This window comes from Conger conger, chromosome 13 (genome assembly GCF_963514075.1).
Source record: "Conger conger chromosome 13, fConCon1.1, whole genome shotgun sequence".
Lineage (NCBI taxonomy): Eukaryota > Metazoa > Chordata > Actinopteri > Anguilliformes > Congridae > Conger > Conger conger.
Genome location: NC_083772.1, coordinates 23,089,241 through 23,108,421, shown reverse-complemented (window position 1 = coordinate 23,108,421; position 19,181 = coordinate 23,089,241). Strand labels below are relative to the sequence as shown.

Here is a 19,181-nt window from a genome sequence, read left to right as displayed (position 1 = left end):
ATCCTCTCCAAATCATTAAGGTTCCGAGGCTGTCGCTTGGCAACTCAAAGCTTCAGCTCCCTCCACAGTTTTTCGATTGGATTTAGGTCTGGAGACTGGCTAGGCCACTCCAGGACCTTAATATGCTTCTTTTTGAGCCACTCCTTTGTTGCCGTATGTTTTGGGTCATTGTCATGTTGGAAGACCCATCCACAACCCATTTTCAGTGCTCTCACTGAGGGAAGGAGGTTGTCGCCCAAAATTTCCTGGTACATGGCCCCATTCATCCTCCCCTCGATACGGTGAAGTCGTCCTGTCCCCTTAGCTGAGAAACACCCCCAAAGCATAAGGTTTCCACCTCCATGCTTCACAGTGGGGATGGTGTTCTTGGGGTTGTACTCAGCATTTCTCTTCCTCCAAACACGGCGAGTCGAGTTGATGCCAAATAGCTCTATTTTGGTCTCATCTGACCACATCACCTTCTCCCAAGCCTCCTCTGGATCATCCAGGTGTTCTTTGGCAAACTTCAGACGGGCCTGTACATGTGCTTTCTTCAGCAGAGGAACCTTGCGCGCACAGCAGGATTTTAATCAAATACTTATTTGGTGCAAAAATACGATAATAAATTCATAAAATTTATATGATGTTGTTATTGTGTATTATTTTGTGATATTCTGTCTCTCAATGTTAAAATGTACCTATGATTAAAATTCTACACAGTTCCATTCTTTGTAAGTGGGCAAACCTACAAAATCAGCAAGGGATCAAATGATTATTGCTCCCACTATATACGATACTGTGCAGAAGTCTTAGGCACCTTAGACTTTATTATGTTATACATACATACATTATATTATAAAATAACACATTTGAGATTTCCAAATATTCATTTTCCAAAAGATTTAATTTTACAGAGACATTTTTGTATTTCATTTTTAAAAGTAGCAACAAAAAATATTGATGTGATTCAGTTTTTAACTCTTCTGCCAAATTACTAAAATGTAATGTAAAATGTATAGTTCATTTTTTAGGACCTTTCGAAATAATCTTATCTGATTGGAGAGTCTAAATTGCCCGTAGGTATGAGTGTGTGAGTGAATGGTGTGTGTGTGCCCTGTGATAGACTGGCGACCTGTCCAGGGTTTATTCCTGCCTTTCGCCCAATGTATGCTGGGATAGGCTCTGGCCCCCCTGCGACCCTGTTCAGGATAAGCGGGTTAGGATAATGAATGAATGAATGTATATATACACACTCAGTGAGCAGTTTATTATATATTTGTTAGACTTATTTGTCTGTTTGACTTATTTGATGCTCTTCCCCATACCGCTGTTGTAATGCTTGGTTATTTGCTTAACTGTCACCTTTCGGTCTGCTCTGCTCAGTCTGGCCATGAACTGCTGCTCACTGGATGTTTTTCACACCATTCTCTACAAACTCTAGATACTTTTGTGTGTGAAAATCACAGAATATCAGCAGTTTCTGAGACACTGAAACTGGTACTAAATCATATTTATTCCCCATTTGGTCTGATGAACAACTGAACCTCTTGACCACGTATGCATGCTTTTTATGCATTTAGTTGCTGCCACATAATTGCCTGATTAAATATATGCATTAACAAGCTCGTGTACAGGTCTATGTGATAAATTGCTCAGTGAGTGTATAATAATGAATAGGAATACATTATATGATCAGCCAGCCGTGCTCCTGTTATTATATTGCATTAAACATGAAGTTCACAATTTCCTGTCACCTAATGTTAGTGGAGTAGTAGCCCATGAGGAGTAGAGGTAAGGTTCATGTTCATTTTAAAGTAAGACGATCTTCAGGTGAGAAGATACAAATCTTGTTTTGACACCATTACTGGGTGCTATTACTGGTAATACAAGTATCTAACTTTTCTTCCTTCTGATTATTGGTCTCAAATGGTTTCCAGTGATTTCCGTTCATTAACAAGTGTGCCAACAATCTGAATATTCCACTATCAGGTGAACACACTGCTTTTTTTCTTCACATCATGTTACACATCATGAGGTGTCTTGTAAATATACTGTAGTTGCACTTTGGGAAGCAAATTATGAGGATCAACCATTGATTGATTCTCGCAAACATTAATGAACAATCATCAATTAGTCATTCACAAAACATCTTTGCAAGCAATCCGGCCCAGTACTTAGTGACTGTTGCTATGTACAGCAAAATGGTCTCAGTTAGCCAGGGTTAGATTTAGTAGTATAACTCCAGTATTTCATAAAACTGTGGAAATATTGAAAAAATCATTTGATCTTCCATTGATAATTCATTGTGGTTTGGTTCCTGATTATGGTTGCTTATTGCTCATTGGTAGGCATGCTAGGGAGCGAGAGGCCATGTGGAGCTGCAGTGTGGCTCACGTGTCCAGACTGCTGGGCAAACTACCCCACAACCTCACTTCCAGCTTCAAGTGATTCAGCCACCCTGTGAGAGTAGCTATCCCCACGCTCATTGACTTCGCTGAGTGGCTGGAATATGAGCAAGAGGAAAGTGTGAAGTGTATCAGCTACAAGACAGAGGAGTCATCCAGAAGGAAGAAAGAGAACTGGAGAAACTCAAAGCAAACCAGCAAGACTACCACCATTCTCCTGGGAACAGAGAAGGCTGCAGAGACAACCACTGTAGCCCCGCCCGTGTTGGAGCCTTCAGCCAACACCCACAGTAAGATGGAGAAAGGGTACTGCCCATAATGTGACAACAACAACCACTTTATGAACAGCTGTGCTAACTTCAAGCAGCTGACCAGAGAGCAGAAGGTGTCATGGATCAGAAGTAACAACAGGTGTTGGCGTTGTGGCTGTGGAAATCTGGTAGCGAAGTGCACACTGAAGGGTTCCCTGCAAGATGTGAACAGAAGACATCTGCTCCTGCTGCACAAACTGAACAAGAGAAAAAGAGGGTAAAGCGCCAGCGACAGCCACGGCAAAGAACAGTAAACTGTAAAGGTTATCATAAGACATGGTGACAGGTCATGGAGGTATATGCTGTCGAAGATGACAGATCAGAGCGGACCATCCTTCTCCATGCAGCAGCCAAGAAGTTAGACCTTAAAAGGCAAGCCGGAAAAGTTGGCCCTCCGCACAGTCAGACAGGAGCTGCAGATGTTTCGCGGGGCGGCTATGTCCTTCACTATATCCCCTGTTGCTGAGTCGGAAAAAGATTTCTAAGATCCAGAGTGCATTCTCCACAGAGCACCTAGGGCTGGTAGAGCACAACCATCCCCGTCAGTACACTGCAGCAGATGTATAGACATCTAGCCGGGTTGCCTCTCCAGTCGCTGAACAGAGTTCACCCAGTGCTCCTGATCAGCTCTGACTGCACAAACATCATCACCCCCATAGGGCCTGTTCGATTGGGCCCACCTAGTGAGCCAGCCGCCATGAGAACAAGGCCCAGCTCAAGTTGTCAACCTCAGCCTTGAAGCGCCACAGTGCCATTAAGTGCATAATTTTAACCAGGTGTGCTGGTATCGCTGCGGACCGTCCACTAGAGGCGGTAAAGTTTGATTTGTAAATTGCTATTTTGAACAGCAGAGGTTAGGGCTTGAGCTAGCTTGTTTCTATTCCTGTGTTAATCACTTATACTGGTTGCATACCTGTCAAATGATTGAACGTTTGTTTTAAATAGCTCTGGAATTTGTCAGTAGATTAGCTTTGATTTGATATTGCTTGTGAGCGATTGTAGGCGATTTAAATAGGCGTGTCAGAGCGATGCAGCTGTGCTGCCTTCCTACCGCTACTCCACTCCTTTGGCCTCTCCCTGCAACACTCTCCTCCAACCCACAAGGCAGGCAATGTCCTAGACCTTGTCTTTGTGAGGAAGTGCTCATGTTCCGATTTCACGGTTACCCCTCTGCATACATCTGATCACCACTTCATCTCATTCTCCCTCCCTCTTCCTCCCCATCCTCCTCCCCCTCCTCCCACCCAGCCCGCCATAACCTCCACTCCCTCTCACCCTCTTCCTTTGCCACCACTGTCACCACCTCACTCCCCCCTCTCGAATCCTTCTCCAAACTCCCCACTGACTCTGCATTTGCCACCCTCCTTTCGTCTCTCTCCTCCTCCTTTGACTCTCTCTGTCTCCCTGTCTCAAAGCCGCCTCGCACATCCCCCCCCAGTCCTTGGATATCTGACACCCTCCGTACCTCCAGGGCCAGCCTCCGCGCAGCGGAGAGGAAGTGGGGAAAATCCAGAGACCCTTCAGACCTCACAACTTACCAGTCTCTCCTGGCGGCATTCTCTTCCGCTGTCACTGCCGCCAAAGCAAAATACTATCAAACACAAATTCAGAACTCTACTTCTAACCCCCGGAAACTGTTCTCTATTTTCTCCTCTCTCCTTAATGCACTGCCTCCTCCACCTCAGTCCTCCTTCGCTGCGGATGACTTTGCTGATTTTTTCGATGAGAAGGTCACAGACATCCGCAGATCCTTTACAACCACCGCCCCCCTCTCTGTGCCCTTCCCCCCCCTCTAGGCCTCTACGACCTGCTGTTGCTGTTCTGACAACCTCAGTTTCATCCCTTCTAGAGCCACAGCCACACTAGACCCTGTGTGCCTACCAGACCCCGGAAGCCACTGCAAGGCAGCTTCATGGGGCGGGGGACCCTGCGACCCCCATGACAGCTGATGCCTATGCTGTTGCTGAACCCCTGGAAGCCCTGTGACAGGCACAGATAGACTCCTTTCCTGATGAGGTAGCCCAGGTGAAGGCCAGCAAACCAGTGGCTTCATGTTACTTGCTCGAGTGCTTGACGAGACAACAGGACTCATCAGAGTGTGTGGCCATCTCCGCCGTGTGACCCAGTGACTCTGCAGTGACCCAGCATCAGATGCAATTCACCCCATCGTCCTTTACCCTCAGAATCCGCTCATCAGGTTGATCAAACAGGATTACGATGACAACTGACTTTGGCTCAGGCGGTAAGAGCAGTTGTCTGGCAGTAGGAGGGTTGCCGGTTCTATTCCCACCTTGGGAGTGAGCAAGAGACCTAACCCTGAAATGCTCCTTGCATGGCAGCCAATCGCCGTTGGTGTGTAAGTCTGTGAGTGTGTATGAATGGGTGAATGAGAAGGATCAATTGTAAAGTGCTTTGGATAAAGGCGTGAGATGAATGCCAAGCATTTACCATTTACATCATCTTGGGCAGGAGAGATGCTTGCGATATTGGGTGCTACGTGCCAGTGAGGCAGTGTGCTGCTACCAGAGAATGAGTGCCGAGTGCGGGAAGTGGAGAGCGTGTTGAAATCCACCTAAGATGGCTGACCTCACCCCAACGTGACAGCACATCTTCAAGCCCACCTTCTACTCCACAGCCATTGACAGTTTTTGCCCATACATCATCAGGGTTGGGCGCAGGAATGAGAAAATGTGGAAAATAGTGTTTAAATGTATGACCACCCGAACAGTCCATTTAGACCTTCTCACCAGCATAGATGCTGACATATTCCTTATGGCCCTGAGATGCTTCATAGATCAGCAGGGAAGGCCTCACAGGCTCCTGTGCGATCAAGGCACAAATTTCAGAGGAGAAAGAGAGCTCCAGCAATCCTTCATGGCCCTCCATCCTGAGCTTGTGTCCCTACCTCAGGTCGTTTATGAGGGCCCTGAGAAACTGCTGATGTCCTGAGATTTTCACTCACACTAGTCTCTAGAGCTTGTAAAAAATCCAGTGAGCAGCAGTTCTGCAGACAAAAACGTCTAGTTAATGAGAGATGTCAGAGGAGAATGGCCAGACTGGTCAAAGCTGACAGGAAGGTGACATCACACAATGCATCATAACTCTCAGTGGATAGCCTACAGCAGTAGGAGTCTAAAAAACATAAAATACCTAATGAAGTGCTCACTAAGTGTCTATCGTACATTCTTATATCGCAGGTGTTGTCAGTATATTTTCTTTATTAAATATACCCATGCACAAAAAACAAGATCTGGTATTCACATCAATTTAGATCCCATCCCTGCATAAATAACATTTGTTTCCACTACAAATATTTGTGTTGTGCTGTGTGTGTGTGTGTTTGTTTGAGGTAATGGGACAAGCTGCATCAGTTTTGCCTGGAAAATTGCTCCCGTTCTGTAACATAGTGTGCTGTGCTTTGCTAGACTTTCTCTTGAATTGTGTGGTTTAGTCTGTTCCTTTTAAAAAGTGAACCAAATCTTGTTCTGTGGATTATTTATATTTTATCTGCGCAGTTTGATCTGTGTGTGAAGTTGATCGAAACTTTCCCCATGTTCTCTATTGTTTTTTATAGACAAGCTATACAAAGCTACTCACAAATATAGAATTAATATAAACAATGTATTGTCTATAAAGCAGGATATCATGTTGCATCATTACAAAACGGCATATTATGTGTACATCGTGAATAATATTAGCTGACACATTCGAAAATAACAAAATAATAGGCACAATAGAAATGATAGATAAATTAAAAATTATTACAAGTACATCTCTGAATTATTCATTTTCCTTCAACAATTACATGACAGGCGACATGGCTCAGGCAGTAAGAGCAGTCGTCTGGCAGTCGGACGGTTGCCGGTTCGATCTCCGCCCGGGCTGTGTCGAAGTGTCCTTGAGCAAGACACCTAACCCCCAAATGCTCCTGACGAGCTGGTCGCGCCTTGCATAGCAGCCAATCGTCGTGAGTGTGTGTGGGCGGATGAAAAGCATCAAGGCGCTATACCATTTACCATTTAATCATATCTACTTATTTTTAACAGACTTAGAAACCTTTAATACATTATACATTTTTAACAGGAAAGGCTGTAAATTGGGGAAGGATCGTGCAAATATTTGAGGAGGAATATAAAGCTTGGCCATAATGATAAAGTTACCTACATATCATTTTTATTTGCCGATAAATTATGTCCTTCACAGTAAAAAATATCTAGTATTCAATATACCAAAATGATATGTCGCAAGTTCATTTTGGGCACTTTCACACAGGTAAAAAAGACATGGTGATTGTTTGCTCAACTTTTTACAAATAGTACATACATTTTCGATATGAATACATTTGGATACAAGAGGATTAACCGCTTTGATTTGATAAAATGTACTTATTGTTTGAAAAGGCATAATTTAAATGGTAAGAGCCATGCTTTTTTTGATATCGTAAATTTCTATGATGATATAACTATTATTGATTTTTTAAAATCTGTCAAAGTAAGTTACAAGACGATACACTTGCTGTTACAGTTCTTTTATCGTTAAAACTTAAATAGCACTTTATTATCCGAATTAACCCTATTGAAATGGCATTACTGAGACCAGTGAATTCCTTAAAATGGACTGTATTTTTTTTTCCTGATTGCTTTTGGATATTTTTCGCAGTTACATTCATATGAGGTCGCTTATTTTAAGTTGCTTTGTTGTGAGTCTTATCAATTAAGAAATGTACCATTTTAAGGTATAAAAAATATATATTTCCCGAGAAACGTGTGTCGCTTATGTTGATTCACAACAGACACAGCAGTTATTTACATCTTACTGGGTACAATTCTGACATTGCATGTCATTTTTTATAATTGTTTTCCCTTAATTCAGATGTTTATAATATCCATATATTAGGAAGGTATGCGCCTACGCAATTATCTGCGACTGATAAAATGCAAACACCAATATGTTAGATACAAGAGTAAAGTGCAATTAAGTACACATGTTCTTTTATTTTTATGCAACTTATCCAGCTTGGACAGGAAAGTAAACAACATTCACTTTATTGCATGTCCATTCTTCTTGAAATTTCGAAAGATGCTCCGGCGGATCTGGTTCATTTTCAGGCCGTATATGAGGGGGTTTAGGATCGGTGGGACGACGAGGTACTCCAGGGACATGAAATTGCGGAGAGCTATTAGACGGGTGGTGGGACCATAGCGAGCGTACATGACGTCAAAAATAATTGAAGCTGTGAAGTTGGTCAATGAGATTAAATGGGGCAAACAGGTCTGCATGAACTTGTTCCGCCCTTCCTGCGATCGCACAGATGCTCTGACGATATTAATATAGGAAATAAAGATTAGCATCGATTGTGAAAAGTGAAAAACGGAGAGAACTGTCCCATATACGTTGTTGATAGTGGTATCCACACACGACAGTTTTATCACTGCCCAGCCTGTGCAGTATATCTTTTCAATGTTGAATCCACAGAGAGGGAGTCTGGCCATCAGGCCCATCGCAACAACTGATTCGCAGAAGAATAACAACCAAGTAAAAAGCAACAATGTTGTCACCTTCCGAGGCGTGATGATGGAGTGGTAATTTAGCGGCATGCATATCGCGATATACCTGTCATAAGCCATTACTGCTAACGTTGTAAATTCGACAAAGCAGTAGCTGTATAAGAAAAACATTTGACCCAGGCAAGCTTCATACGAAATAACCCTCAAGTAAGATGTAAAATCCACCAATATTTTAGGATAAAACGTACAGGCACCAATTATGCCATTTGCACACAGGCTACACAGAAAAATAAACATGGGCTCATGGAGCTTTTTCTCCAAAACAATTGTCACCATCAAAGTCAGGTTCGCCAACAGAGTAAAAAGGTAAACGAGAAGTATGACGACAAAGTATATGTGTTTGTTTGACATCGCGTCATCCAGTCCATGTAGAACAAACACTATTTTGGTTGAATTTTCCATCGCTATTTTATAACACTTCCGAAATAAACACCAGAGACGTTTCTAGCTGTATTTGCGCCAGCTTTTCCAGTGATTATCAAACGAGAAAGGTACAGACGATCAACAATATAGTAGACTGCTTCCAATTCTCAAATAATCCCCGATACTACCTGTTCACAATTCTTGTCATTTGAATAGAATGCGAACTACTGTAAGCTTGTTTTTTAATTTAACATACTAACGTTCGTATATCAAATAATAATAATATAATGATGCCATGCTTTTCAAGCCAAATAATTAACTAACTGTGTAGGAAAAAGTAAAACGCAGAAGGAATGAATATCCATGCCCACAGTATCAGGCTTTATATCGGGATTGTGCAAAGGGCCTTTGCGATTTGCCAGCTAATCACAGTCCTCTACTGTGATTATGCTTAATGGGATCAATTCAGTTATAAGATGACTTAAGCATGAATGTGTGTATTTAGCATTCATGACAAATGGTTTGTATAAAACATGTTTGCGCACGTTTGCAGTAGGTGACCAGTCTTCTTAAAAATATGACTATATTGCAGTGGTGGTTGGTGGTGATACTGAATGAGGGGGCTAAAAACAAAAAGTGTAATAGGCCTAACTATCAATAGCTCACCCTCCAGCATCGCATTTGAAAATATGGCATTCGAATGCCATTTCATGAATACTTTTATTCAAAGCACCTCATAATGCCATGAGCTAATACATTTTTCAGGATGGCTGGAAGAAGTGGGAGTTGAATCCATACCTTTGGAAGTGTTAGTGCCATGTCCTGCCTGTTGAGCTACAGGACTACAATATAGGCCCCTACTCTGTTAGAGCAATACAACTATGAAACCAAGCCTGGCTATAGCCTAGTAAGTGCACAAAAAGAGAAACATCCATAACTGAACTGTCACTAGCCTAATGTTGTCTACCAAAGCACAATTCCACACCGGCTAATGCGTGTCACACCTGTTGTCTCAGTTTGCACATCCACAAATGTTGCCTTTGATATGTCATCAGCCAGTTATTTTCCATAAACAGAAAACATACAGTCAAGCAGCACATTTGACTTGTCTCTGACGTGCAACTTAGTGATGGGTGTGTTAAACAAGTGATCGGCTAACTGGCTATCTAAAAAAAGAGAACTGGTCATCAAGTCTATAAACATGCCCTGGTGTAATGATGTGATAATAGGCTACCCCCCTTCTCATCTCAAAGCTAATTTGTGTCCTCTGCAAAATATAATACAATTTATGACAATGAGTGGGGTTTTCTTTACAAGTTCATTATGACAGGGTATGTTCGCTTTACCCACCATTGACAGATTGACGCCATTTTGAATCGTGCTTCCAAAATGTTTCCAATAAATGTTTCTAATCTGTAATTCCTTGCTGAACTCACTATGTTCCGAACCCCAATTTAGCTCACAATGTTCCGAACAGTGCAACTTTCATGACAAATAAATAAAACATTACTCCAATATAAGCTTTTGTTTTTGTGTGTGAGTAACTGTCAGGGGTTGGGAGCAGCGCTAGCTGACCCTCCCCACCCACCCACCCACCACAAGGAAGCTAGAACAAGACAGGTAAAAGGCAATGATCTTTATTACAAATTCATAAAAGAATAACAGGACGCCACTACGTCGCACCAACCCCACCCCCCTTCTACTTCCCCACTACTATTACAAGCCGAAACCTACTACAATTTTAAGGTGGGGATATAGTTGGCCCCCACCACTGTGCTGGGCCTCTACATCCCAAAACAAAAAAATTAAGAAAAAAAATCTGCTATCTCCCTCCCTCCAATATAGTCTCTGGGCAGCTATGCTGCGCCCCGGACCACTCTGCCATACTCTGCACACTCAGTCTGTTGCACTGTCCACCCTCAGAGTCCTCGCTATGCCACCGATGGGAAGTGAGCCGGCGCTGGCTCCGGTACTGGTCCACCTGTTGTGGGGCAGCCGAGTGGGAGACTCGCAGTTCCCTCCACCCTCGTCAGGGCGTGTGTAGTCTCCCCACGCTGCGTTTCTCCTTGGAAAAGTCGCAGACGTTGCCACCGCACCAGTCCAGCTCCGCACAGCGCTGCTCCTCTAGAATCGCCCAGTGTTGGTCCCACTCAGCCAGGCGCCACTTACTAGCGGTATCTCCCTGTAGCGTCTTTACTTGTCTGGGGCTGCCAGCCAGCTAACCCCCGCCAATATGGGAGACAGCCTAAACAAAAGAGAACAACAAGAAAGGAAAAAAAACACAACAAACTGAAAAAGAACCAGAAGCTAAAATTCCATTCACGGAACACAACATTCAACCCCCGGGGTCTCTCAGGATCTGCCCTTTACCTGCCTTTTTCTAGCCTCCCCAGCTCATTAGGGCAAACAAGGAACAGCTGCACCACGCCCCCAATTCCCGCAGCCCGTGAGAGCCGACACCCCGATCCACCTGGATTTTAATTAGCCAACTTCCCCGGTGAATCTGGCCCAGCTGTCAGGCTACCTCTTGACATTCCCCCCCATTAGATGGGCAGTCATCCCGACTACCCTTAGAGCAGCAATTCACAATACCGGCAAGGAGGCTGCCCCCTCATCTCATGGGTAGAGCGACAAGGGGGCACCTCCTCCGGCTGCTCAGGGGGTTCTGTCCCCACCTCCTGGTGCTGATCTTTTGGGGGAACAGCGGGCTCGACCACATACACCGGGCTCGCTGGCTGCAGCTGGCAGACAACAACAAACAGCCGGGGAGACCACCTCGGGGCCAGCTTACCTCGCTCCCGGCATCGAAAGCTCCTGGCAACAGGTCTTCAGCTGTCAATTGTACCTTGTCTTGTCCTGCTGCTGCTGGCACAGGCCCCATTGCCCTGTGGGTGGTAGGGGGTAGTACGGATCTTAGTGCACCCATAGAGCTCACAGAATGATGCCACCAGGGAGGGTTCAAAGGCTGCCCCTAGGTCCAAGAGGAGCCGCTCATGGCACCCCCAGTGCTGCACCACCGAAGCCCTCACCGCCGTCTCGGCCGACTGGTCTCGCACTAGCAGATGAGTGCCAGATGGTCCATGGCCACCACCTCCAAAGGATATGAGGTCGAGAGTGGGATCAGGGGGGTCCGTACCTCCGGCCCGGCCTTGGCCACCACATACTGCCTGCACTCGGTGGTCTACTGCTGGACGTCGTTCCCCAACCCCAGCCAGTAGAACTGCCAACGCTGGACAGCTTCTACCTTATTAGCCCCCAGGTGGCCCAAGGCCTGATGGTACCGCTGCCAGACGCTGCGTGCCACCCTCCAAGGCACCAGCACCTGCCACAGCGGCCCATCTTCTAGGGGATCTAACAACCGGTGGTACAGGATCCCCTCCTCCACCCGCAACTGCTCCCACTCGCTCGACCACCAACCCTCCTCGGGTGGGGCCAACCTCCGCTCCTCCCACCAAGGGGGCTACCCCTGCCGAACCCGCTCAGGCAGAGCCCACAGACGGTCGTCCTCCCACCTCAGTTGTGGTCAGTGTAGACCATGACCTTGACGCCCCACAGATAGTCCTTGAACTTCTCAGTCAGGGCCCACTTCAGGGCCAGCATCTCCAGCTTCAAGGCGCTGTAGTTCTGGTCGTTCCACTCTGCAGGGTGCAGGCTCTGTAGGCAATCAACCTCTCATTCCCGTCCTGTACTTGGGACAGGACGGCCCCCAGCCCCTCCCCACTCGCATCTGTGTACAAACAAAAGGGAAGGGAAAAGTCTGCATAAGCGAGCATGGGCGTGGAAGGGAGCTGCGATCTTAGAAAAAGCAGGGATGAACCGCCGATAGTAGCCGGTGAACCCGAGGAATGATCTTACTTGCCGCTCCGTCTCGGGGGCCAGCCAGTCCTGGACCGCAGCCGTTTTGTCCGGGTCCATAGCCAGCCCCTGCAGGCTCACCACATGCCCCAGGTACCACACGTCCTTCCGGAAGAAGCGGAACTTCTGGGGCTGGAACTTCAGCCCGTATCAGCCCAGCCACTCGAACACTGCCTCAAGCTGATGCAGATGATCTTCAAAGTCTGGGGAAAAGACCACATTATCATCTAGATAGATCAAGAGGGAATCATGTACCAGGTCCCCCAGACACCTCTGCATAACCCGCTGGAACGTAGTGGGAGCGTTCCATAGGCCAAACGGCATCCGCTCAAATTGGTAAAGCCCAAGGGGCATGGCAAAGGTGGTCTTCTCACGGTCCCGTGGGTCCACCGCCACCTTCAATACCCGCTCGCGAGATCTAAGGTTGAGAACCACTCAGCACGTTTAATTCCCGTGAGCGATTCCTTGATCCGGGGGAGCGGTTAGGCATCCTTGTGGGTGACCACATTCAGGCGGCGGTAGCCCACACAGAACCGCCAGGAACCATCCTTCTTCCAGACCAGGACCACCGGCGCGGCCCAGGGACTGGAACTCTTGGTGATCACCCCACTTTTCAGCATCCCTTGCACCAAGGACCGCAGCTCCAGGTACAGACCAGGGGGAAGAGGGCAATACCGCTCCCTAGATGGGTCAGGCCCTCCAACTCTGGAGAAGGCAGAGGGCTCCGCAGCCCTACAGGGGCCTGTGCGGTCCACACATCCACCTCCATCTCCCCTGGACAGGGGAGCCGCAGCACCAGGTCGCTCTCACCCTGTATCTGCGAGGGGGCGATGCGGGACACCATGGCCAGGGGGCGCCTACGGGGTTGGGAGAGAGGGTAGGGGTGTACATTCATTCATCACTCACCTCCATCTACCATCCCCTCCAACAAACACACTTCTCCATCCACCTTTTCCCACCCCTCCACTGGTACCCACTGTACCACCTCGGAACACGCCAGAACACTGCCCCCTCATCTCCCCGTTGCTCCTACTCCAGTTCCCAGGCCTCCCAGCTCACCTCCAAGAAGGTGGACGCCCGGCCCCGGCGAAGGCCCAGGAGGAACTGATCCCTAAGGACTACCTCAGTCGCCTCTTCATCCCCCAGCTCCCGGGCCCGCCACTTCACATGGCACTGGAAGAAGCGGGAGCAGGCCACGGCCAGGGGGACAGGGCGACCAAAGGTTTCCTCCAACAGGGCCCACACCAGGGCTGCCATGTTCCCTGGCATCAGCAGCACCTCCTGTCAGGCGTGCCCGTCCAGAGCCTCCACAACGAAATCTGCCTGTTGGATTTCCGTGAGGCCCTGTGCCCGGAGCATGGCCTTCACCTGAGTCCGGCATTCCCTGTACTTAGCCGCACCTTCATTGCTGGAGAACCTGGGGATCCATGGAGCACACATGAACCAAAGCATCGCAATCCCGGTATAGCCGCTCGGTGGGGGCACAGCAGCAGCTCCCTCCTGCCTGTCCATTTATTTATTTAAAGCCTTGTGGTACTACTGGGTGGATCCTGCCGATTATGCCAAATTTGTCAGGGGTTGGGAGCAGCAATAGCTAACTCTCCCCAACCAACGATCAGGAACCCCCCCACCACGAGACAAATGGCAATGATCTTTATTACAAATTCACAAAAGAATAACAGGATGCCACAATCTCGCACCAACCCTGCCCCCCTTCTACTTCCCCACTCCTCCTACAACACCAACCCCCCCTCCCGTACCCAGAGCCCGGCGCAGGTAGAGTGCAAACCCATCACACCACACACAAAAAAAGAAAGAAAATCACCGCAGGACTCCCCGGTGATTTCATAACACTCCAGTGTTTCCCACTCCGGCCCCCCCTGCTACCTAGCCCAGCCCCAGGAGGGGGGAAGCCCCACTCAAAGGGGAAGTCAACTAACATGGGCAGGGTCTCACACACACTCATACCTTTCACTCCCACGCACAAACTCACATAACAAGAAAATAATTTTAAGGAGGGGATGAAGTTGGCCCCCGCCACCGTGCTGGGCATCTACATCCCAAAACAAAAAAAAATCTAATCTGCTGTCTCCCACTGTCCAATACAGTCTCTGGGCAGCTGTGTTGCGCCCTGGACCACTCTGCCATACTCTGCACACTGAGTCTGTTGCACTGTCCACCCTCAGAGTCCTCGCTGTGCCACGGATGGGAAGTGAGCCGGCGCTGGCTCCGGTACTGGTCTGCCTGTTGTGGGGCAGCCGAGTGGGAGACTCGCAGTTCCCTCCACCCTCGTCAGGGCATGTGTAGTCTCCCCTCGCTGCGTTGCTCCTTGGAAAAGTCACAGTCCTTGCCACGGCAACAGTCCGGCTCCGCACAGTGCCGCTCCTCTGGAATCGCCCAGCGTTGGTCCCACTCAGCCAGGCGCCACTTACTAGCGGTATCTCCCTGTAGCATCCTTACTTGTCTGGGGCTGCCAGCCAGCTAACCCCCGCCAATATGGGAGACAGCCTAGACAAAAGAGAAAAACAAGAAAGGGGAAAAAAAAACCAAAAAAAAAACAGACCGAAAATGAACCAGAAGCTAAAATTCCATTCACGGAGCACAACATTCAATCCAATTCCCGCAGCCGCCAAAACCCACACCCCGATCCACCTGTGCACTTGGATTTGCACGCTAGCTCCTGACATAACAATTTCGGCATACAGTGACATGGTAGGCGTAACGGTGACCCACTGTAACATTGAGGTGAGGAAGCCGCTAACGAGAGACTATGAATCTGGCGAGTTCATACAATTCAGCCAGCATAATTTATATCAAACCAATGTTTATTTGTCATAGCTATGTGATGTTAACAGTACAGCAGATGGACTAGGCATTTGTTAGCTTGCAATGAAATGCTTAAAGTTCAACTGGGAGCGTGTTGTCCCTGCATACATCTATGATCAATAGAAGAATAATCCCAAATTAAGATTTTACAGGTTGGGCAAGGTATTGCACGTCACAGGAGCTGGTCGGTAAGTGTGTGTCATGGACAATCAAACACTTGCAGGACTCTGATGTAGCTTAGGCTACCACAGCACTCGTGGGCAGATGTTTGTAAATAGTGGTGTCACAGGTACCAACAAGATGGGAAACTTTGAACTTGGGAAGAACAGGGGGCTCTTTCCACTCTCTTATCTTCACCTCGTTGTTTCCTTTCATGAGGATCAAGGAACTGAAGACATATTTTTCTAAACATTATCCTATTTTGGACAGTACTTTTACATTGTACAATTTCTTCACACCAGACTAATTACTCTCCAGGGACTGATTTTTTTCAGAACCCTCCAGCACTTATATAGATAAGACACATGATAATTTCACCCTTTTGTGGTCTGCATGTTTCTATGCCACATTGTTGGTGTGTGAGTGTGTGTATGAATGGGAAGCATCAATTGCACAGCGCTTTAGATAAAGGCGCTATATCAATTCCAACCATTTAATGTTTTACCATTTACCTGCTTAAACGGCCACACCAGTGTATGAACGAACATGATGCTGTGACAACTACTAGGAGACCTAGGATGAGTCCACCTTATTATTGTTTTGATTGTTAGATTGATTAGATTGTTATTTTGATATTATTACTATTAGCATTGATAATGTGTAAGTAATGTCATATTCTTGTTTCCAATAAAAAACGAAAATCTTGTTTTATTCGTGTGTAAATATTGGGGATGTGGGCGGGGTTGTGAATGGAGGAGGGTGTATACATTTTTGACACAGAACACAGGAGCTAAGCACAAAAGAAATCCTGCTAGAATTCCTTTAAAAAGAGATGAGTTGAGATTAATTCACTTAAAATTTACTTTTACTTTTGCAGTCGCAAACCAGCCTGTTCCTTGTTTTCTTACCTTGGCAGATTTTTGTAGTATTGTTTTTTACTGAAAACATTCGTTGGTGGAATATTGGAGGCTATTTGTGGCTCTGTTGGCTTGAATTGTGCGGTTTAATCTGTTGCCTGTCAAGTGAACCAATGATTTGTCCTATTTGATTCGTGTTTATATGTTGCTTCTGAATAAAAGGTTTTATTTTACTTTCAGGAAAAACTTGCTTTGCAATGAGTCCTAAACATTCGGAAATGTATCATTTTAAGGTATAGAAATAAATAATTTTCCTCAAGAAACGTGTGTATGTTGATCCACAGCAGGCCCAACACAATTGATTACATCTAAATGATCCTAAAATGTGTTTCTAGTTAATCTTTCAACGAATTACTGGAAACAATTAATCCAGTAATTTTCAATTTGTCAAGGTACATATCTGCACATACCTGTAGGATACGTGTCCGAAATTAAAGTTGGCAACACCAGGGGTTTCAAACCATCGTAACCGAGTGAACTCGATTAGTAACAATTCAAACGCCAATATATCAGCTCAAAATGTAAAAAACAATCTAGCATATATGATTCCCGACCCGGACAGAAAGGTAAAAACAACATTCACTTCAGATCATGTCTTTTCTGGCTGCAAATTCTAAAGATTCTCCGGCGGATCTGGTTCAGTTTCAGGCCATAGATAAGCGGGTTTAGGAGCGGTGGAACTACGAGGTACTCCAGTGACATGAAATTGCGTAGAGCCTGCAGACGATTGCTGGAACCATAGCGAGCGTACATGTCGTCAAAAAGGAGTGCTATCGTGAAGTTGGTCAATGCGATTAAATGGGGCAAGCAGGTCTGCATGAACTTGCTCCGATCTTCCTGCGATCGCACAGATGCCTTGACGATGTTAACATAGGAAATCAAGATCAGCACTGCTTGTAAAACATGAAAAACCACGAGAAAGTACCCGAATACGTTGTTTATAATGGTATCCACACATGACAGTTTTATCACTGCCCAAGCTGTGCAGTAAATCTTTTCAATGTTGAATCCACAGAGAGGTAATGTTGATATCACGGCCATCGCAACAGCTGATTCACAGATGGACAACAGCCAGGTGAAAAGCAACAATCTCATTACCTTCCCAGGGGTTATGATGGAGTGGTAATTGAGCGGCTTGCATATTGCGACATACCTGTCATAAGCCATCACTGTCAAAGTCGTGAATTCGCAGAAGACGTAGCCGTATATTACAAACATTTGACACAGACAAGCTTTATACGATATAACGCTCAAGTCAGATGAAAGGTCCATCAACATTTTAGGATAAAATGAAGAGGCACCAAAAATCCCATTTACACATAAGCTGCACAGAAATATAAACATGGGCTCATGTAACGTTTTCTGTGAAACAATTGTCACGATCAAAGTCAGATTCACTACAATAGTCAACAAGTAAACGAGAAGAGTAACTGCAAAGTACGTGTGTTTTTTAGCCATCGTCTCATTCAGTTCTTGTAGAACAAACACTATTTCAGTTGAATTGTCCATAGTTTCATAACCGGTGTGTACAAAAACACCGCGGTGATTCTGAGCTGTTCTTGCGCCAGCTTTTCTCCTGCAAAGTACAGAAGGTCAACAATGAGTAGACTGCTTGTTTGTACCAAGGCTTCGACTTCCTACATCGAAGTCATCACGCTCTGATATTACCTCTTCACAGTACTTGTAATTTCAGTAAAATACAAAGAACTAAACAGCATTTTTTCAGATTTAACATAAAACCCTCATATATTGAACACTAATTAAATAGTTAGTTGATGTTAGCGGTTCAAAGGCCTAGAGACTTCATCCGGTATATGATAAAACAACAAGCAGAAGATGTAATGCCTATACCTACTGCATCAGACTTTATATCTGAATTGTGTAAAGGACCTTTGAGATTTGCCAACGAATCAGCGTCTGCCACATCGAGTCGGCCTAATGAGATCAATTCAACAACGAGAGAAAAACAGAACTATAACTGAGAAAAGTGTCAAATCTGCCCTAAAATAGAGAATGCATGTATTTAGCATGAAAAGCGGTTTGTATAACACTGTAGTTTATATGACAAGTAATGCGCTGCATTAAAATAAGGCTGAAAAGTGTCAATGTTAAATATATATGTTTGGAAAATATACTATTTTGTGATGCCCGTTATTTAAAACGTATGTGTTTTATGTTGCAAATATAGTTGCAGTTACTTATCTTGCACGCAAATATGAATAACCACATTGGTTACTAACTGTCATGCGTAGCAATATGTTGGGGAATTTTCAACTTGGGAAGACCGGGGCTGCGTCCCATTATCTTTCAGTCCACCCTCTTTTACTACACTCCCCCACTACCACTCCTCCACTCCACAGCGGAAGTAAGTGGAGAAAGGTGTGGAGTTAACGAATGGAGCAAAGGACCGAAAGAGCAAATATGGACAAGCTTTTCGGATTTGCCGTCATCAAAGTAAACGACGTCCTGTGTTGAAGAAATAATCCAATCATAATCGTTATTTCTTGCCGAGCCCACACATATTCCCATAGCTAATTACAGATCTTACACGTGGTCAGCCCATTTAAAGCTACAAAATGGCTTGTAAGTTTCAAGCACAAATTACATAGTAGGATACACTAGCCTGTAAAAACATGAACCTGATATTACGGTTTGCTTCGAGACTAATTAAAGGTACAATAGGTAATTTCGGACATCTAACGGTCAAGAGAGGAATAGCAGCAACACCTTCAAACCACAACAATGTTTATACCTCCCCCTTCTCTGTGAACGTGCTGACGTTGAAACGCCATTGGCTGT

At 45.7% G+C, this 19,181-nt stretch overlaps 2 protein-coding genes across 2 annotated transcripts; both read right to left on the bottom strand.

Annotated features, from left to right (window-relative positions):
- Positions 1-7,734: 7,734 nt before the first annotated feature.
- Positions 7,735-8,664, bottom strand: LOC133107450 (olfactory receptor 5M5-like). The gene has a single exon (XM_061216436.1). It carries the CDS (start codon positions 8,662-8,664, stop codon positions 7,735-7,737), a length of 930 nt encoding a protein of 309 aa, XP_061072420.1.
- An 8,297-nt stretch (positions 8,665-16,961) lies between these two features.
- On the bottom strand, positions 16,962-17,891 carry LOC133107448 (olfactory receptor 8I2-like). Its single transcript, XM_061216435.1, has one exon. It carries the CDS (start codon positions 17,889-17,891, stop codon positions 16,962-16,964), a length of 930 nt encoding a protein of 309 aa, XP_061072419.1.
- Between the last annotated feature and the right edge of the window lie 1,290 nt (positions 17,892-19,181).